General features: G+C 42.0%; 1 protein-coding gene across 4 annotated transcripts in view; it reads right to left on the reverse strand.

The window, feature by feature from the left end:
* Positions 1–18,815: 18,815 nt before the first annotated feature.
* ZNF536 (zinc finger protein 536) overlaps positions 18,816–20,276 on the reverse strand; it is a 446,360-nt gene continuing 444,899 nt past the window's right edge. For 3 of the 4 annotated variants that reach the window (XM_083625984.1, XM_083625982.1, XM_083625983.1), the window contains exon 7: positions 18,816–19,326. In XM_083625984.1, coding sequence (XP_083482110.1) covers positions 19,091–19,326 — 236 coding nt within the window. In that variant the 3' untranslated portion in view covers positions 18,816–19,090. The remainder of the gene's footprint in view (positions 19,327–20,276) is intronic. The other variant, XM_083625985.1, reaches the window with a different exon arrangement.

Here is a 20,276-nt window from a genome sequence, read left to right on the forward strand (position 1 = left end):
TAAGTACACAATCCTTATTTCCAGGGAAGCATCACTCTGATGTAAGAAATTCTTGTCCTCCTTTCACAGTTGCTCACACGCCCCCATGTGGGCAAGAAGAGATATAGTCACAGGATTTCCAAGTAGGAAGAGCCCACAGTTGTAATTCCATTTCAGCAGGTCAGGGTTGCCTCATTAAGGATGCAGGGAAGATGCCTTGCCCCACATCTGCCTATTCATTCACTTTGGCCTGCAGAACTTACCTTTTGCAAGTGCCGTATCATATTTGTTCCACATTTGTGATGGGTCCACCTTTTAACGTGGCAAGATTGATGCTTTGGAACTCCCTGCCTGTTGACATTACACAGGCAGCTCTGTTGCAAAACATCGGACCTCCAGATGTTTTGAGACCACATTTCCCATCATCCCTGACCACTGGTCCTGTTAGCTAGGGATGGTGGGAGTTGTAGTCCCAAAACATCTGGTAGGCCGAGTTTGCCTATGCCTGCTTTAGATGCCTGCTGGAAGCTTTCATTTCAGCAAGCCTACATTGACAATTACCTATATTCTTTTTTTATATAAATTTACTGGTTTTATTGATAATTATTTTATGTATATTTGGTGAGTCTTTAAATCAGTTCATGCATTTTAGGCGGGTTTTCTCTACAATTTTATTGTGTACACTGCTTAGAGAGCTTTGTGATTTAATATATATGGAATAATAACTAAGAGAAGGATAGCATGTTTTCTCTCATGGTGACATTTCCTTGTAAGAGCAATGAATCAAATGATTGGACAACTTCACTCTTACTTCCAGCAAGAGCTTGATAAACATAAGGAGAGCTCTGCTGGTTCAGACCAAAGGCCCACCTAGTCCAGCATTCTGCTGTCACAGCCACCACATGCCTGAGGGACTTCTCAAGAAGGACATGAACACAATCACAGTCCCTCAGTCGACTTCCCCATCAACTAGTATTTGGAGTCATATTAACAACTGGGAAACAGTTTACTGACAAGATTGCCTTACCCCGTATACAGCCACTCCACCACTGCGATCTGCCAAACTGGCACTATTAGAGGTACCACAAAATACTCATTCCACATTGGTAAGAAATTGGTAAGAAATCATTTAGTGCAGGAGTCAGCAAACTTTTTCAGCAGGGGGCTGGTCCACTGTACCTCAGACCTTGTGGGGGCCAGACTATATTTTTTTTGGGGGGGTGCAAGAGCACCACGAGCCCTGGTGGCTGCTTACCTATGTCTTGAGAGTGGCAGGGGCTGGCGGTGGCGGGACGATGAGTGGCATGCAAAAGGGCTCCGGAGAGGGGCTGCTTAAAATGGCGGCTGCTTGAGCACTGCTGCTGCTGGCACCAACAAAGCCCAGCCCCCTTCCTCATCTAGGCAGGGCACGGAGAAGCCAGGAGGAGGGAAGAAGGAGGTGCCACCACCACTGCCGCCATCGTGTGAGGGAGAGGAAAAGAATGCGTGTGCTGGCGATCCACGCAGCGATTCCCAGACTATCCATGGGCCAGATCCAGAAGGCAATTGGGCCTGATCTGGCCTGCAGACCTTAGTTTGCTGACCCATGGTTTAGTGTGGTAACCCACCCACTTTGGAACTCCTTCCCTGTTGACATCCGGCAGGCACCTTTACCATGCTCTTTCCAAAGCCTGCTTAAAAAACTTCTGTTTAGGCAAAGCCTATTCAGACATGTGGAATGTTGGCTTATATTTTTCAATCAGGTTTTTAGCTTATCGTTGTTTTTTTTAAAAAATAATGTTTTAACTATTTCTGTTCTTAACTATTTTTTATTCTTTCCGTGTATACCTGTGAGGTTTTCTTACAGTCAAGCGGTATATAAATCTGGTGAGATAAACAAATAAATGGGTGGTATCCAACTAGATTCTGCTCAGATTAGACCCTTTGGAAGATTAGGCCCATGTTAAGTCATTGCCATCAATTTTAAGGGGACTATTGCTCATTGTCTCTAAAGCTTGGAGGCAATATTGTGCCATCATGTCTAGCAGCCATTGAAAGCTTCATCTTCCATGTTTTTCTCCATACATTTGAGGCTTTGTATATGAATACTATCCTATCCATGCTTACCCAGGATTAAGACTCACTAGACACAGTTGGGTTTATTTCTGAGTAAACATGCATAGTATTGCACTCCATGCATCAACTCGTATTCAATGCCCATGGTCTAGGCATTACCATACCAGACTTAATTTGGGAGTCAAAGTCTGAATCTCAGTTTGGAATAACATTAATGAATTTGCATCTCAGGAAGGGATCTTGGTTTCTATTAATAAAGACATCAGTGGAGGCCAGTGGAGAGACTGTGCCTATCTGCCTTCTCAGATGGTAGACACTGGCTCATTAGCCTTAAAGCATATCCACTTGATAAGCCTACTTATTCCATATAGAAAGAATCGAGAGGAGAGACAACCCAAATGAAGATGCCAGAATGAACTCATTCATTATTAACTGCTTCCTACACGCAGAGAGAGGTGCATTTTGACTTATGTACAAAAAGTGAGCAGCAGAAAAATGAGCAGCCGCAGAGAAGAGATAAGTCAGGTCTTAACTGACAGAAGCGCAAAGGCTTCCCATCTCCACCATGCCTGGAAATGCTATCTAAGGAGACCCTGCTGCATCAGGTCAATGGCCAATGGCCCATCTATTCCGTCTGTTATTCTTAGAGGTGGTGCACTGGAATGTTAACATGAGTCCCATAAATTTCCAGACCTATGGTCTGGATTATTCCCCTCCACAAACTTATTCACGTCTACATCTTTTTTCCAGAACATGGAATAAAGTGGTGGGCTAGGACCTGGGAGACCAGGGTTAAAATCGGCCATGAAACTTGCTGTGACCAGTCACTGCCTCTCAGTCCAGCCTACCTCACAGGGTTGCTGTAAGGATAACATGGGGGGAAGGAGACCCATGAATGCCACCTTGAGCTCCTTGGAGGATAAGAGCAATGGATATAACCATAAAACTGATAAATAAGGAATAAACAAAATTAAAAGTCTCTCTCCAACCTGCCTGGACTATTATCCGTGACTTACTACGTGTCCACAGAAAACGGTAGAGACACTGTCGCAGTCTCTTTAGAAATAGATATCCTCCTGCAAGAGGAATAGCCTTGCAGTCTTCAAGCAATATTATTGACAATAAAAATATTATATAAAAAGAGATACTTTAAAGATGCAGTAGCTATGTCTGAAAATTAAATATCCCAGCCATTAATTTTTCCATCTCCAAATTACCGAAAAGCAACCGTCCACACTAAAGTCTAACCGCTTGTAAAATTGGATTTTTGAAGAGTAAGTCTCTCTTAAAAAAAATAAATAAGTAATGCTGGCCAAAGGGGGGAAATGAGTACAGGAGGGGCTGCAGATCATTGCTCTGAATCTGTCCTACACCCTGTTACAGATGCCAGGATTCGTGCTGATCACATCAGTGTTTTCACAGACTGCGATTTAACAGAGCTGAGAGAGCAAACCCCACAAAATGTGGAACAGTGAATGATTCAGGAGGACATCTAGGTTAAAGGTTCGAATTTGCATAGGTTGCTGCACAAACTGGACTTCATAGAATTGAGGGCCACTTCTTTCACACCTCCTTTAAAGTGTAGCAGAACACCTGCCCACAAATCTACTTAGCAGTGAAGATGCTCATTTTGCCTTCAGGCTCTCACCACATCAGTGTGAAACAGATGCAAGCATAAAAGTGCACTTTGCAGTAGTTTCATGCATTCAAGTCCTCCTCACACATGGCCATGTGGAGGGGCCATGGCGCAGTGGTCAAGAACATCTGTGCATACATAAGGTCCCAATTTCAATCCCCAATGGCATCCCCAGGTAGGACTCAGAGAAGACTCCCGCCTGAAATCCTGAAGAGCTATTGCCAATCAGTGTGGACAATGCTGAGCTAGATGGACCAGACTTCATTCAGTACTGCATTCCAGGACAGAGTCCAGAGAGTCTGCCAGAGCTCTCCATTAGGACAGACACTAAATAGGCATATATGTCATCATGACTGTTTCATCAACCTTCAGTCCAGCAATCTTCAGTCACTCCATTGCCCTACCATTTCTAATCTAACCACAGTCATTGAAAACTCTTACTCAACACACACACACACACACACACACAGTAAATGAAGAGTCCTCCCTGTACCTCATATGAAATTGTTTTTCACTCTAATAGTCACTTTTTAGGTTCTTCTTTAACTGGCTCTTACCTGTTTTGTGGTGCACAGAATACTCTAACCTGATTCACTGAAGAGTATTGGAGTGTTCCACTGCACTAGTATCCAGAAGTATTACTATTTACTCCTCTAGTACCCAGCAGCATATTACTGGATCCAGTGACCAGTGGTGTCACTGGACAGCAGTGATACTTTTCATCAACTGTTGCAGCATTGCCTTGGCCTACTGTGTTTTCTTTTTAATACCATCATTTCTCCTCCTTGTCATTCTGCTGTCTGTGGGCTAAATTCCCCTCCGAGTTCATATTTAATCATGTTTACCTTAGTGGCTTTTTATTCTTAATTCCTGCCCATTTTTCTAACCTCTTTGAGATCCTTTGTGCTATTATTCTGTCCTCAGCGGCACTTGCAACACCTCCTAATTTACCATCATCTGCGAATGTAATTAATGTACAGTTTTCCCCATCCTTCAGATCATTAATAAAGATGTTAAATAAAGCGGTGCCTACTACTGATTATGTATTTGAAGGAGAGAGGAAGTTACAATGGGACGCAAGCGCGTCATAAATTATTGGCTGGGAGTTTGGGTTGCTGCATTCATAGTTGGCCCATTTGTTATGGATGCAAACACAAATCAATCATTTGGCCTCACATGCAAAGATTAGTCTATGTCTTCTACTTATGTTGACTGGAAACAAAGGCCATCCCAAGATGTTATGCTGTCTGATTGGCTGCACCACTCAAGCCATGAGATGCTTCTCCAGGATTCTCCAAATGTTTTACAAGAAGGTAGGAAACTGGAACCTAGGGAGCTGCCTTCTACCGAGTCAGACCATTGGTCCATCTAGCCCAATATTGTCTCCACTGACTGGCAGCAGCTCTCCAGGATTTCAGGCAGGAGCATTTTCCAGCCCTTGCTGGAGATACCATTGGGGATAGAACTTGGGACCCTCTACTTGCAAGGCAGACATTCTGCCAGTGAGCTATGGACTTTACAGCAAAAAAGAGGGCTAGATCAGATGAGCATCATGGCAGCCTTGTGCCTCAGCTCCATCACTAAAGAGTCAAATTTCCTCTCTCTAAAAAAAATGGTGGCCCTAAGTTTAAAGTCACTTAGTGGTATAATTGTTGTTGAAATGTTTTGCACCAGCAGAACATAGTTGCACAAGAAAACTGATAATCGGTTTGCTGCTAATTTCATTGCACAATCTACTGTTTCCGCCAGTGCAACTGTTGCACGGGATTCCTCTCTTGTGAAACATTAAAACTCACCCATCTGCTGGCACAAGAATCCTTGCTCTAGCAGCCAAAGGACCCTGGATACAGCACAACACCTAGACGCACCCCTAGAGGCAAGCATGGATCTTAGTGCATGGAGGGTAGCAGAATGGTGTACAATGGCATCACTCCTGTCATGGGCCAGGAGTCTGCTTCACCTGCTGAACAGCAGCCTGAAGGCAGGAGAAGGCAGAGTCACTCCACCTGCAGCTTTCAGCCTTCAAGGATACAGAGGAGAAGGCACTGATGAGAACCAGCTGGCTTCAGCCTTCTGAGCTACCAGCAGCAGTCAGATGCTGGCAACATTGCTGGTAGTTCCTGGCCCTACATTGCTGCTCCCTGCTCATCTTCATGCTTGACCCCATGATCATCGGATTCCCTGATCCCTGGACCATCTGTTCACCCAACCCTAGAAGTGGACCTGACTTTGGATGCTAACTCTGCTTCTCGGCAAGTACCCTCTGGTTGGCTGGCCTCCCGCTCCACTGAGCTCTGCATGTTGTTGCTCAGCCACGAGACGGTGACAACTCCCAACCTTTGGCTTATGTCAGAAGATATGTGCAAGTTGTACAACCTTAGTCTTTCTCTTGGGACACTCTTCATGCAGGGAAGTGAGTGGACACAATTCCATACCCACACTAAGTTCATATTGACACATATGTTGCATGACTAAGACATGACTAAGATAGATGATGGTATTTGGATCTGGGTTGACCTCTGCCCAAAGAGAAGGCAAACTAACCTGTGGGTTTTTCTATATAATAAGGTTCCAATTTATGCATCTAAGCAAAATGGCTGAAACACATGAAAGTTTCCTTATCCTGAGATACACCACTTGCCCACCTGACTCAGTTTCACTTGTGCTGGCTCACAGTGGCTATCCAGGGTTCCAGGCAGGGGCCTGTCCTAGCCCTATCAAAGACAGAGATCTCAAGGATTGAAGTAGGGACCTTCTGCATGCTAGGCAGCTCTGCTTCTGAGCTGAAGCCCTTTCATTTTGCAGACCATGACTACTCAACTAAAAAGCATCTCAAAGCAGCGGGTGGCTTGCAGATGCATATCCCTTCATCCGAACCATCACGCCCAAGGGAGGAATCTGATGGCTTGGTCTTATTCACTGCTCTTATTCAATGCCACCAGTACAGCTACTCAGAAGGTGGGGTTGCAGCCTTCAGATTCAACAATGGTGTTGATGTACCCTGAGATTTACAAATTCTGAAATCCCCCAGACCGTACTAGTAAAACCAGTTGGAAATATAGTATGAACAATTTGGGAAATTTAAGTGCTGTTTAAACTGAGACTCCATAAATGATGGCATATGGAAGACAATGGGCTGCAGCCAGAGTTCCATGCGGTTGAAATCCATGAACTGGATGGAAGGGTCAGAGACAATTTTCACCAACTCCTCCACATCCCGCCCTACGCCAACACAAATCATCTTTGGATCAGCATGGGGTGGTGCTGGAGTTTACAGGGGAATTGGCAAAGTATAGCTTCTCCAACTCCCCCATGGTAGCATCCAGTTCAAGGAACAAAACTGAATGTTGAAAGATTCAGGAAAGGTAAAAGAAAGGACTTCTTTATGCAGGACTATGGAACTTGTTCCTACAGAAGGCAATGATGGCCACCAACCTAGATGTCTTGAAAAGAGGATTAGACAAATTCATGGAGGAGAAGGCTATCAACATGTTTTGCCTCCATGGTTGGAGGCAGTAATACTTCTGAATTCCAGTTGCTAGAAACCACAGGAGATCAGAGTGCTGTCATGCTCCAATCCTGCTTGGCAGTTTCCCACAGTGATTGTTCTAAGGCATGGAGCCACATCTGTATCTTTGAGGACATTATGGTCCAAATGGCAGTAAGTGGGAATGGCTGACCATCTCTCTCTCTCTCTCTCTCTCTCTCTCTCTCTCTCTCTCTCTCTCTCTCTCTCCCCCCCCCTCTCTCTCCCCCTCTCTCGGTGTGTGTGTGTGTGAGAGAGTGAGAGAGAATAATTCCATGAGAAGAATAGGGGTTAGGTTGGACATAAACAAAATAAGGTTGTATCCAACTGTTCAGAAAAGACCCATGGAAATTACTGAACCAACGTTAGTCACACCCATTGACTTAAATGGCTCTACTCTAGGTAGGACAAGCACCTGGTAGTACTTTTAGACTGCAGATGTCAGAGCATGGTTGGACTACTGGTAAGTAGATAGGCGGTATTGTATAGTCTGTTTTGGTTTTGTTTTTTGTCTTGTATAAACTATCGTTTGTTAGAAAGCATGATTTTTCTGCTTTGCCTTGCCTGGATTGCATTTGATTGTTTTGTTTTTCTGCAAATCACTCTGAAGGCCTTTTGGGGATGAAAGGTAGTATACAATTATGCAGATAATTATATTTTTGGACTGAATTAAATTTTTCGGGCCAGCTATCTGGATTGCAGTGCAAATGATTGGCAAAGATGGAGTTATTGTTGTCCTCCCCTCCCCTTTCTTTCTGTGTGATATGCAGTGTATATACTGCAATGTCCATCACTCCTGATGCTCATGTACAACTGCCAGCTTCAGGGATAGGATGCCTCCAAACAGGAAGTTCTTTGGGGGGGGGGAAGCAATTGGCAGGTGGGCTGTTGCTTTCATATGCTGTTTGTAGACTTCTTGGCTCGTCCCAGGTGAAAACAGGATGCTGGACTCGATGGGCCATTGGTCTGATCCCACAGGGCTCTTGCAGTGCTCTTACTGCAATAACTGATCAATTGTCATGTATCAGTGAAGCTTCTGCTGCACCCTTGAGCCTTGCCCTTATTGTTGTGACTGTAAAAAGGAGTGAGCCCTCCTCTACATTTTATTGGGCTCTTGTGCCAATTACACAGAGTATAACAGTTTACGCTGATGGAGCAACACTACCTACATTATTTCTCCAGTGAATCTATGGAAATCAAAAACCAACCTGTTTTAGTGGCCTCTAGCTCTTTCTTAATTCTTCTTACTGTTCATAAGAAAAATAATAATAATGCACTGGAAACCACAAAAAGCAGCAAAACATTTCCCAAGGATGACCAATTATTTTTTTTGTAATATGTTTAGCATATGATTATTGACATTACTGGTTGTAACCAACTCCAAACATTTCCCCATTATGGTAGTGGCCAAGTCTCGATCTTCTCTATTCAGAACAGTTGAGGAGTGATATAATTGGCATTGTGGATGTCAGCAGCAGGGAATTTGGAGTTCTTTTAATGTCCTTTCTCCATTCAGTTGAGATTTGCTGTTCCTTTAACTATAAAGTCACTTAGCAGATTGGTAGACGAAGTTGCATTTTGGAGTCAGATTACGAAATACACCAAAATTGTTTCTGAAAAGCAGATTTGTATAACAAATTGGTCTCTCTCTCTCTCCACACACACAGACACATACATACAGTGGTACCTCGGTTTAAGAACAGTTCGGTTTACGAACGATTCGGTTTACGAACTCTGCAAAACCTAAAGTAGTGTCTGGTTTGCGAACTCTAACTCGGTCTAAGAATGGAATCTGAATGGTGGAAGGGCACTGGCGGTGGAAGGCCTCATTAGGGAAAGCACGCCTCGGTTTAAGAACAGTTTCAGTTTAAGAACGGACCACTGTGTGTGTGTGTGTGTGTGTATCTGCCCTAAATAAGATTTCTGATTATAAACAAAGTTTATAAACTAAGAAATGTGTTTCAGGTATTAACACACATGACACTAAAAGCTGATGTGAACTTGTTGGGTAGGATCCAGACTTGCAGCCAATCCTAGCTGCCAATCCAGGCTCTTCTGTGAGGAGGAGGGTGGAGCTGCACTGTTGCAAAGACCTCAACCTAAAAAGCAGTAGCACAAATGCTATTGCTGGTGATATATCTGCCAGTAGTTACCGCCATGTGAAAAGGATAGCAGGTGTGAGCTCAATTGCACTACCCCGCCCCCACATCATGTCTGTGGCTCCATCAACATATTCAGAAAGCAGACCTCTGCGTCTCTACTCCTCTAAGCTCCCCACACAACTTTGGGACATTAGAGTTCAAAGTTTTGCATGTGTGCACATATTTGTCATGAATGCACAATAAATGGATGTCTGGATCCATGAGTATGAAAGGTTCCTCGTTGCAGAAGCTGGCTTTCCAAAACGTGGAAAGGCATGGAGCCAGTTACTTGGAGTCCCTCCAGACATCCATTTATTGTGCATTCATGATCAATTGTAGTCAGGATGCCAACAAGGAGGTCACACACAATCCCAGAACATGTTGCAGAAGGCACCTTCAATCAAGGTTCAGGTCCAGGAGACTCATGTCATCTATGCTTCTTGCATGGTAGTTGGTGGGTGAGAGAAGAGAGAATGGTTTATATCTGTATAGAAATCTGATGCTAGATCTTAAGGGGGAATTTCCAGCTCTGAAATCCGTCATATCTGACAGTCATGGAATCTGACCCCCTATGGTTGATTCTGTGGTTTCTTCCAGCAGTGGGCTTACAGGTTGTTGTGGAATGAAGGATGGGTTTCTGTGCCAGGACAGCAGTTCCTCCAATGCCCTGTGCTCAAAAATGGCACTTCATTTATCAAAAGCGTTTGCCTGCCTACCACGTGTATGACGATTTGTAGCTTCACCTTACAATATGGTGCGTGTGTGTGTGTGTGTGTGTGTGTGTATGGCATAAATAACCATGTGTTGTATAAATAATTACATGTAGGGACGGCAATAAAACACAGTAGACATATTAATACTTTTGACATACGAGAATGGAAATGCTAGCATTATTCTGCAAGTGAAGGGGGGCATTATATGTTGAATGGACTCACGTAGAGAACGTTTTCCAAAGTCTGCTCCCCCCTGGGTTTGTTTTTTTTCTTCTTTCCAGGTCACACTAGCATTATAGTTAGCAAATTGATAAGGTTCCTCCGTTAAGCTTTATTACTTCTGACATGAGCCTATGACACTTTATAAAAAGAAGTAATCCAGAACAATCTCTAGGTAATTAACACCTAGATAAACAAACATAAATTTCTATATTGCATTTATTTGGACTACCACTCAAATATGCGTGAACCATGCTTTTTTAATTAAAAGATAAATCTATGTGACACTTAGCCTCAAACTTAATTATTCAGCATAGTATAATAAAAAATACAGCCCATTAAATGTGTCTTGCTCTGTATTTCTGTATTAACAGCAAAACAGTTCACTCTGGGATCATTTAAATTTTCTTCCTCCTCTTTTCCTGTGATTTCCCTGTTCACCAAGGCTCGCTCACACCTTTTTTTTTCTTTTCTAAACATGACTTTAGCAACACCAACAAGTGAGGAGCAACAAAAATATTTTGGTGGCATTGTAATCCTGCCCTATATTATTCTAGAATCAAAACCACAGGTTTACGCTTCTGTCCCAACACACCTATCCACAATTAATTAATTCAATTCAGTTTTCTTAATTTGCACCTTTTGAAGCAGGAAGCATTTTTTAAAAAAAGGCAATACTTTGAAATTAGAACTTCTCTGAATTTTGCAACGCAGTTCTCCAGTCAAAATAAAAAAATGCATACACTGGGGTAAATTATGCATGTAAATGCATATTTTAGTGAGAATAACATGCAGAAATACATTATATTAGGGGGAAATTCTAGCAAGAATGCAGTGGGGGGAAATGAGAAATGCAGAGAACAGAGCTTGACAGATTCGCCAGATAAATGAAAGTCCTTCTTCACACAGCACATAGTTAAACCATCAAACTCTCCCCCACAGGAAGCAGGTATGGCCACCGACTTAGGTGGCTTTAAAAGCGCATTGGGCAAATTCCTGGAGGAGAAAGCAGATGATGGCCACTAGCCATGATGGCTATGCTCTGTCTCCATAGCTGGAGGGAGCAGTGCTTCTGAATACCAATTGCTGGAAACTGCGGGAGGGGAGAGTTGCTCTTGTGCTCAGGTCCGCTTCTGGGTTTCCCCTGGAGGCATCTGGTTGGCCACTGGGATGACAGGATGCTGGACTAGATGGGCCATTGGCCTGATCCCAGCAGGCTCTTTTCTGATTCACAGATTCATGGGTTGTGCCAAGTACAAAGATCCCAAAATCAAAACCACTCTAGTTAAGAATAATTTTGTTCAGCTTAACAATACACAAGGTAATGGATTTTATTTTCCTGCCCTCCCTCTCTCACTCTCTCTCCACTATGTGGTTAAAATACAGATGTTAAACAGATAGGAGAAGAATTCTGTTCCCCAGTGACACTAGACAGAGGGGTTATAGGCCTTATAAAAGTTTCAACAAGAAACATTATCTTAAAGCTGAGAGCAGCTTTCAAATGATAGGTGGAGAATGTCTTGTCAAGACATTCACCATCTGTACAGGAAGACTGCTGGTGTAGCTGAAATCTTCCTAAATGGTTTTTTTGTGAGATAATACTGTTTAATAATATTTGTGGATATTCTGCTTCCGAGAGCCAAGATGGGCTCCAGCTGCCACAAACCTTGATGGAAGGCCTCCTAGCTCAGAGCTCCTTCCAAAGGCCAAATGGACAGTTTTATCATAGGCTCCTACTGTCCATAGGAGGGTCTAGTGGAGATGGTTCACAATGATTTCAGTCAATACGTACACATACCATCTTGCCTTACCTCTTACTTGGGTTAGTGAGCCAAATCATGAGCTTGAAAATGTCCATAGGCTCTGGGAAACAGCACAAGAAGCTGTGTACTGATCCTCCAGTTAGAAGTGAAAAATATTCCACTGAGGTTCACTGGTAAATCTTTCCTTCATCATATTCTGAATAGGACCGTACCATATGCAAAGTAAAAAATGACCAAAATAAAGCAAGGGCTGATCCTTCCTCCCCAAACTAATGCTTTGCTCTAGTCTGATGGAGAAGTCCAGTGCTTTTTTCTGGGGGGGTGCAGGTGTATGCATACCCCTAAACATTTTGTGAATCTAACAGGAGAAGAAACTATTTTTTTAAAAAAAAAAGTTTCTTCTACAGCACGGTGAATCGTCAGTTCCGTTGCTACCCTCGATGGCAGCCTCATTTCCTATCACGGTCTTTCCTGAATCTCAAACAGAATGAGAGTACCCCTAAATGTTGTGGTTTTTTTAGGGGGGGAAGCACTGGAGAAGTCTAACTGGCAAGTTTAACTGGCAACATGACAACAGGCCTTTGTAGAATGCTCTCCTCAGAGAGGCTCGCCTGGCACTTTCATTACATCTCTTTAGGCACCAGGTTCAAATGTCCCTCTTCAACCAGGTCTTGGGCTGATTGAGCAATCTGTGTCCTTTTAAATGTGTCAGGGTGAGTTATTGGTCTGTTTGTTTTTGCTATTATGTATGGGTGTTTTGTATTTTGTGGGTTTTTTATGTTGTAAACCTTTGGATGAAGAGCTGTATATAAATTTAATAAATACTAGTACAAGATAAGGATATACTTCCAAGCTGCGTCCCATTGTTGGGTAATTTCCTGATATTAGCAATGATGTTCTGTGGCAACTATTTAACACATTTGGATTATCAAGTGATAACAGCAATTATCACATGTGAGGTCACTGCCCACCCAAAGTTAATTAGCTGTGAATTGGGATTGGCGAATCTGGAGATTTCTCTTTGTTTCTCATTTTTCCAACCTTAGTTCAGTTCTCGACATTGGTGTGCGAATTTTTCTTTTATTTTCTTTAAAAAAGTTCTCATGAAATTTCATGGGCATTTGGCTCCAGGTGTTAATCTTTCTTCAGGGATGGAGCTGAGGGAGGCAAGTAAAAGTATCAAAGATTTCATCAAAGATTTTATTGGGGTAGCTGAAAGGCCCTCAGCCCCTAGGAGTTGGCTCCTATCATTCTAATCCAGAGGAACCTAGGCCGCCTCTCACCCCTCTCTCCTTTTGGCAAGGTGTGATACCATAAGTCAGGCAGTCTCATTTCTCACTGAGCCCCAGGAGCAGACACATGCCCTTTTTTCTACTGTTTAGTAGTGTGACTTAATGGCGAGATCCAGGCCTTATCTATAAGGTGTGCTTTCCTCCTCCTCTTATTCACATTCTGAACCTGGGTGAAAGGGGTTTCTTGCTTTCATTTTTACTCTCTTTTGGGTTCTCTGTATACTCTTCTGTGTATTTTTTTTAATGTAGTATACATGTTGCTTTATATGTAGTTTTGTAATTAAAATAACATCTTTTTAAAAATTCATCAGCATTCTTAGTGCACATTTTTCTCAATATAAAATTTTTAATGCAATTTCCCCTATCATTTTGGTAATTTTCACTCATTTTGGTGCACAATTTGCCCTGGTACATTCATTTTGGTACGCATTGCTTGGCTGGAGAACTGCACTGCACAATGTGGAAAAAAATGATTTTTTTTCCAGATAACTATGTTTACCGGTAGTTTGTGTAATGTTTCAAAAAAGGCAAACTGGGTAGGTTCACCTTTAAATGCAAATAGAACCAACTTCCTCCCCCATCTCTCACTGTGTAAGAGTAAAATAGAAACCAGGGCTTCAGCCAAGCAAATATGTGGCTGACGAAATTTTCACGGAAATCTGCTGGAGTTCTGTTTTGCTGAGTTTTGCAGTTATCAACAAGATGGCTCAGGTTCCTCACAGGTTCACTCATCAGCTTGATGAGCATGCAAAAGCTGGAACCAGACCATATTTCCTAGAAATTATTTCTCCTCATAAAATGTGGACGCTTCCAGAATTTCACAAAAATAAATGGGTTAGAAAAAGGCTTCTCAGGCTGTGTACACACAATGCAGTTAAAAGTGCACCCCTCTTTAAAAAAAGAATCCTGGGAACTTTTTTTAAGGGTGCTGGGAATTATAGCAATGTGAACAATCAACTACAGTTCCCAGTATTCTTAGGAAGGGGGGATATGTGCTTTAGGACTGAACATGCAGTCAATTCATTAATTTGTATCTGCTTTAAGCAGCTTCATGTGAGTGGTTTTTGAACCAAGTTGTACCTGCACTGAAACTTGGGTTTGGTAACTCTGAGGAAATATGGAACACACCTGGTGTGTGTGTGTGTGTGCTGAGCTGCATACTCCAAACCAGGATATGAGTTGATGCCACACAATGACTGCTTTGACCGATGCCCAGCAAACTTTTATCTAAACCACCACAAGCCTTTGCTTGTGTGGTTGTTGTGGGCCTGCTTTTACATAAGGAATACCCAGTGCTTTTTTTCTGAGATGACGCAGGGGTATGCATACCCCTAAACATTTTGTGAATCTAAGTTTGGCCTCATTGAGGGACAGTATTTCTTTATGAGTAGGAAAATGAGAGTACCGCTAAGCCTTTTTTTTTTAATAAAACAAAGCACCAGGAAGACCTTATACTCTGAAAATGCCCCGCCTTCCCTAAGTACATACAACATCCTGAGCCCAGATCTGCCTGGCTAAGCAGCTTTACATGGAACAGCGCTCTGGCTCGGCCTCAGTCTCTATCCCTGGCGCAAGCAAAGGTTGCACCCACTTAAATCCCTTATCCTCTGCCAGATGATCTGAACCCAAAAGATCTTCCTGTGCTTAGGAATGCCCAGTTAGAATATTTTAATTACTCGTTTTTTTGCTTTTAAGCATGTTGCAATTTTGCACCACTTACCACCAGGAATCAGACTCTAAAATAACAATGAGGAATTGGCTTAGCCAGAGAGTAGCATAAGCTCAACTCACACTTCAGCTTCTTCTGAGTTGGAGCATTTCAGATGCCTGGTATATACAAAATATATCTGTATATACCAATAACAAAACAAAAACAAAAGGCCAGCATGTCTTAGAAGGCCAGCATGTCTTAGAAGGCCTTACACAGACGCCAGCACACGTGTGCACACATATTGAGTTTGGTTGTATTTTAAGTATGTTTTGTATCTCTGCTCTGGCAGATGAAGGGTAGGTTATGAATGCTACAGATATATTGTTGCTTATTGAAGCAAGCAGTTACCCCAAATGTAATGTAAAATGGCCCTACTCAGCAAACATTTTTCCATGCGACTGTTCCCATTGTGTGTTCTTCGTATCTCTCTCTGCTCATTAAATTTCATTTCCTTTCATTTGGAAGTTCTGAATTACTGGATATTACTCCTTTCAACAGGAGGTAGTCAAGATCTGATCTGATAGAACAGGGTGGCTCTGGAGATTCCTTTAAAACAGAAGGGTGTCGACTTTTTGCATGTGCCTTTATAGGAAATGTTACCATTTTCCAAAGTTGAATGTAGGACCTATGCAAACAAATGTTTTATTTGATGTGAAAAAAGTGACTTTATACACATACTTTACCCCCTGCCCCATAGCACGTAATCAATATTATAGAAAACAATTATTACTACATACTAAAACAGATTTCAACAGTCTTTTAATTAAGCACAATATATATACACATATAATATATATATCTGTATATACTGTTTATAGATTTGTTCCATAATACTAAGAGGATTGATCAAACACTCAGCTTAACTGCCTAACACTCTGGTAGTTGACTAACAATTGTGACTCCAGTGACATTTTTTCCCTCAAATCTGACAAAAGCTGAAGCAAAATTATGTCTGTAACTTCCTATTAAATATAAGCAAAGTAGGAAAACATCTCTCTCTCTCTCTCTCTCTCTCTGCCCCCAGAGGTAAAGGTTTTATTGCGTAAAACACTGGTTAAAACTGTACCATTTCAAAGACATTTTTATTCTAACAGCAGAAAGAAAAAACAGTCATTTGCTGGGGGGGAAACAACTTTTAATACTTCTATACCAGAATAAAGTTCTGTCAACTGATGTATTATAATAATAAATAATGACCAAGAATAAACTTTAAATACAAAGGTTTTTTTTCCTAATTGTTACAAGCATAGCAACAAAATCCTCTACTCTATTGATCTCAGATTTTCTCCAAGACAGATATTTTTTTTCTTCCTTTGCGTAGGAATGTAGACAGTATTTTGACCAATATCACAGACTACAGAAGTTACAGAGAAAAAACTTGACATGTTTAGATATGAGAAGCATGATGATATTCAGAAACTGACAATGTTTCACTGCTCCTGTCACTTGTTTGTATTCCAAGTTACAAATGTTCTGGAAAAAAATGGGGGGGGGAGGCTGATGTCAGAGGCAAAAGATAGGGACAGTAGCACCAGACCAAATGGATTCAACACACACATCACAAAGAATGGGAGAGGAATTTCCAGTGTCACAAACGGAATTATTGCCTGTCGTATCTGAAAATGCTCAGAAGACACAAAAAGAATACTGAAAAGAGCTCCAAAAAAGTGCAAGAAAATGGAATGTGGAATCTTTTTTTCCTCTTTTTTTTTCTCGCTAAGATACGGAAGGCGGCGCAAACACACAAAAGCAAGCGACCGAAACACAGTCACCAAACACGGTAGTGCAGTTAAAATCCTAAAGCTTACTACAGTCAGAAAGTCTTCAATTACATTTCAATCCTTTACCTAGGATCATGAGAAACAGTTGCATTAAGTTTATCAACTTGATTTAAGTAAGGCAGTGAGAACTATACTAGGAAAAAAAAATATCTCCCCAAAAATGAGAAAAGCAGCTTGCCCTCTGCCAGACGGGGGTCTAAGTTACACAGCGACCTCAGTTTAACTGAAACTTCACTTGGATGGTATCGTTTTTAATTTTTTTTCCTGACAGCGTATGCAAACTGTATTTCTTATTAGCCTGAGAATCTCTTTCCTTTCTTCCAGTCTCAGGGTAGCGCTACGAATTTTATTTACATTGATTGCAGTTTAGTGTTTTTTGTAAACTGCTGTAGGCAGAGCTGAAGTTTTTAAGGCCCTGGGGTTTTTTACTCTGTGCTCCCAGCCTGCAAGGATATATATTGACTTTTTCTTTCTTACTTACATTTTTTTTTAAGTCTGAATGATTTTGTTTTTAGAAGAAGTTAATACTTCTCTATCATCTTAAACAGCACCAATTTTGCTTCTCTCAAAGGAAGTACATGAAAAGGCTAAAATCTTTTGCCACTCAAGTGGGTGTAAGGAGAAGCCATTAACTGGCTTTCTTACATTTATCTTTTTCTTTTCCTCAGTCATGTTTTTCATTATAATCTCTCCAAAGCTTCCTAGGTGGGAAACGACAGGATTAAATTTGGAAGGGGCCAATTAGTAGAAAAGCTAAAATCTGCAAAAATATAGAACACGCTTTTTTTTCCTTACAAAAAAACAAAGAAATATTAGCTAACACATTTTTCGTCCTTCATCTTTTTCCCCCTTTCACTAGAGACAAGGGGCAGGATGTCTGGATTCATATTTTAGGTCAAATTGCTTGAAAAGAGATTTATCCAGTAAAAAACAAAATACACTGTCCTGCACAATGTCTACAACACTTTTTTAAAAAAAGAATAATAACAACAGCACCCTAATAAATGAAAACTAATCTTGCCTGGGGAATCTTTCATTCAAGTCTTTCCCCCCTTTCTTAAAAAAAAACAGAAAAGAAAAGAAATGAAACCAACTTTCTATTGAATAATAATTATTTCTCCTTTTTTTGCACTGGTATCTTCTCTAGACAAGGCTAACTAGTTTCTCTATCCAGCACGCTCCTTCAGTATTGTATTTCTAAATCTCTCTATAGCAACCTACTTCATTAAAAAGGAACAAAATAGGAAGGGGGGAAAAACAACATTTCTCTCAATACTGCAAGTCCATCTAAAAAAAAAGAAAAATACAGTCCCCCCGAAAAACCACATTGTACAATTAACTGCAGTGTTTTGCTGACCTGCAGATCCCCTCTTTCTGCTCTAATCCTTGACTCATTTGGCCGTCTCTCTCTGTGTGTGTCTTTCGCTATATATAATATGTATATCTATATCTATATATATATATATATTTCAGAAATTAAAATGTTAACAGCACAATCCTTTTCAATACAGGTCAGCACTGACTGTAGCTTACGGGTCGTCTAAAATTTCTCTGAGAGTGCAGAGTTGGAGCACCACTTGGATTGATTTTCTCAGCAGGGACAGCTCCAGTCAGCCTGGCACCACCTCACTCCACCAACACGTCTCATTACGACGCTAGGCAAATGGCAGCGGTCGGTGTCATATTAAAAAGGTGTTTTCAACAATGAAAACACAGGAACACCCCCCCCCACACACACACACTTCCCCACTCCCACAATCTTCAAGGCAACATTAAATCAGGAAGATGGTATCACAGATATAGATATATAGATAGATATTCTGGTAAGAGCATTCTTTCTGGATAAAGACCACTTTAGTGTTAGAAATGCGCCCTTTATTTCAGTATTTTTCACACACACACACACAAACACAGATATCTTGCAACCTGCACACATTTGGGGGGAGAAGAAGAAAAAACAACACCCACTTGATTTATCTCCACCTACATTGTTTGGAAGTACTTGTTGCCAGGTAACAGTTTAACAGCCATTTTCAAGGGCTGGTTGTTGTTGTTTTTCCCCTCTTTCTCTTTTTAATGTGTGTGTGTGTGTGTGTGTGTGTGTGTGTGTGTGTGTCTTTAATGTCTTAAACATCCTGCACGCTTCTGGGAATTTGCGAACAATCTGTTTTCCTCAGAAGGCAGTTAAGCAAACTCTCTGTGTTACCCGAAATGCATATCTAAAAAACTGTGTAAAATAATATTGCAATATACAGATTGATTTGTTCTGCGGCATTACTCCTGGGCCTGGCTGCCCTCCTCCGTTAACTCTGTCGAGCTCCCAGGTTTGACAGCTCCAGGTTCCTCGGAATTCCCAGAAGCTTCGGCGTCAACTCTGGAGCGCTTGAACCTGCGGTCTGGATACTGGCTGTTGTCAAAAGGCATGCGATGGACACAAAGGACGTGGGTCTTCAGATTTCCCTTCTGAGAGGCACTGTAGGGGCAGTATCTGCACTGGAAAGGCCGGTGACCTGTGCAACAGACAAACATTGGGTTAGCATTTCCTCAGGCCTGCAGGGGTTCCCCACCACCCAGCCTCTGTAGTGCAGTTCACAGAATGGAATAATGTAAAAACAAATCTCCCCTTCTCTTATATGTGGACTGAATCATACAGCCCCTTTCTGCTTACACCCTATACATTTAAAGCTCTGCCCACCCCCCAGTTTGTTGAGGGTGCCTGGAATTGTACAGTGGTACCTCGGGTTAAGTACTTAATTCGTTCTGGAAGTCTGTACTTAACCTGAAACTGTTCTTAACCTGAAGCACCACTTTAGCTAATGGAGCCTCCTGCTGCTGCCGCACCGCCGGAGCACAATTTCTGTTCTCATCCTGAAGCAAAATTCTTAACCTTGAAGCACTATTTCTGGGTTAGCGGAGTCTGTAACCTGAAGCATATGTAACTTGAAGCGTATGTAACCCGAGGTACCACTGTAGTTCTGTGAGGGGTACCCAAGATTCTTGGTTGAGGGAGTGTTTAAATGTATGGTGCGTACGCAAGCCCACAATCTTCGCACAGGTACTGCTGTGCCTCAGTTTCCCAGGACGTGAAATTTACAGGACTTAATTGGCCAGACACTGGGCCTCTCTGGCTCTGCTATTTTCAAAGTAGACTGGGCAAATTTCGCACTAATTGTGCTGCCTCTCCCACTTCTTGAGATTCAGGATACATAGCGTTCCCTGCCATGACTTTAGCACCTTGGAAAGTCACCTGTGGATCAGTGCTGGGATATAGGGGTCGAAAATACATTCTGTCAGTGGCGTGCAGTGAATTTTTTTGTAGTGGAACAGTTAGGGGCAGAGGTGCTACCTTGTGAGGGGCATGAGGGGGTCGATATTATGCGTGTGGTGTTGTGACATCATGACGTCTTGCACGTGAGCATTACGCCTCCCTCCCTAAGCCGGGTAGAAATTTCCTGTGCTT

The sequence above is a fragment of the Podarcis filfolensis genome (genome assembly GCF_964270895.1).
Source record: "Podarcis filfolensis genome assembly, chromosome: 8".
Lineage (NCBI taxonomy): Eukaryota > Metazoa > Chordata > Lepidosauria > Squamata > Lacertidae > Podarcis > Podarcis filfolensis.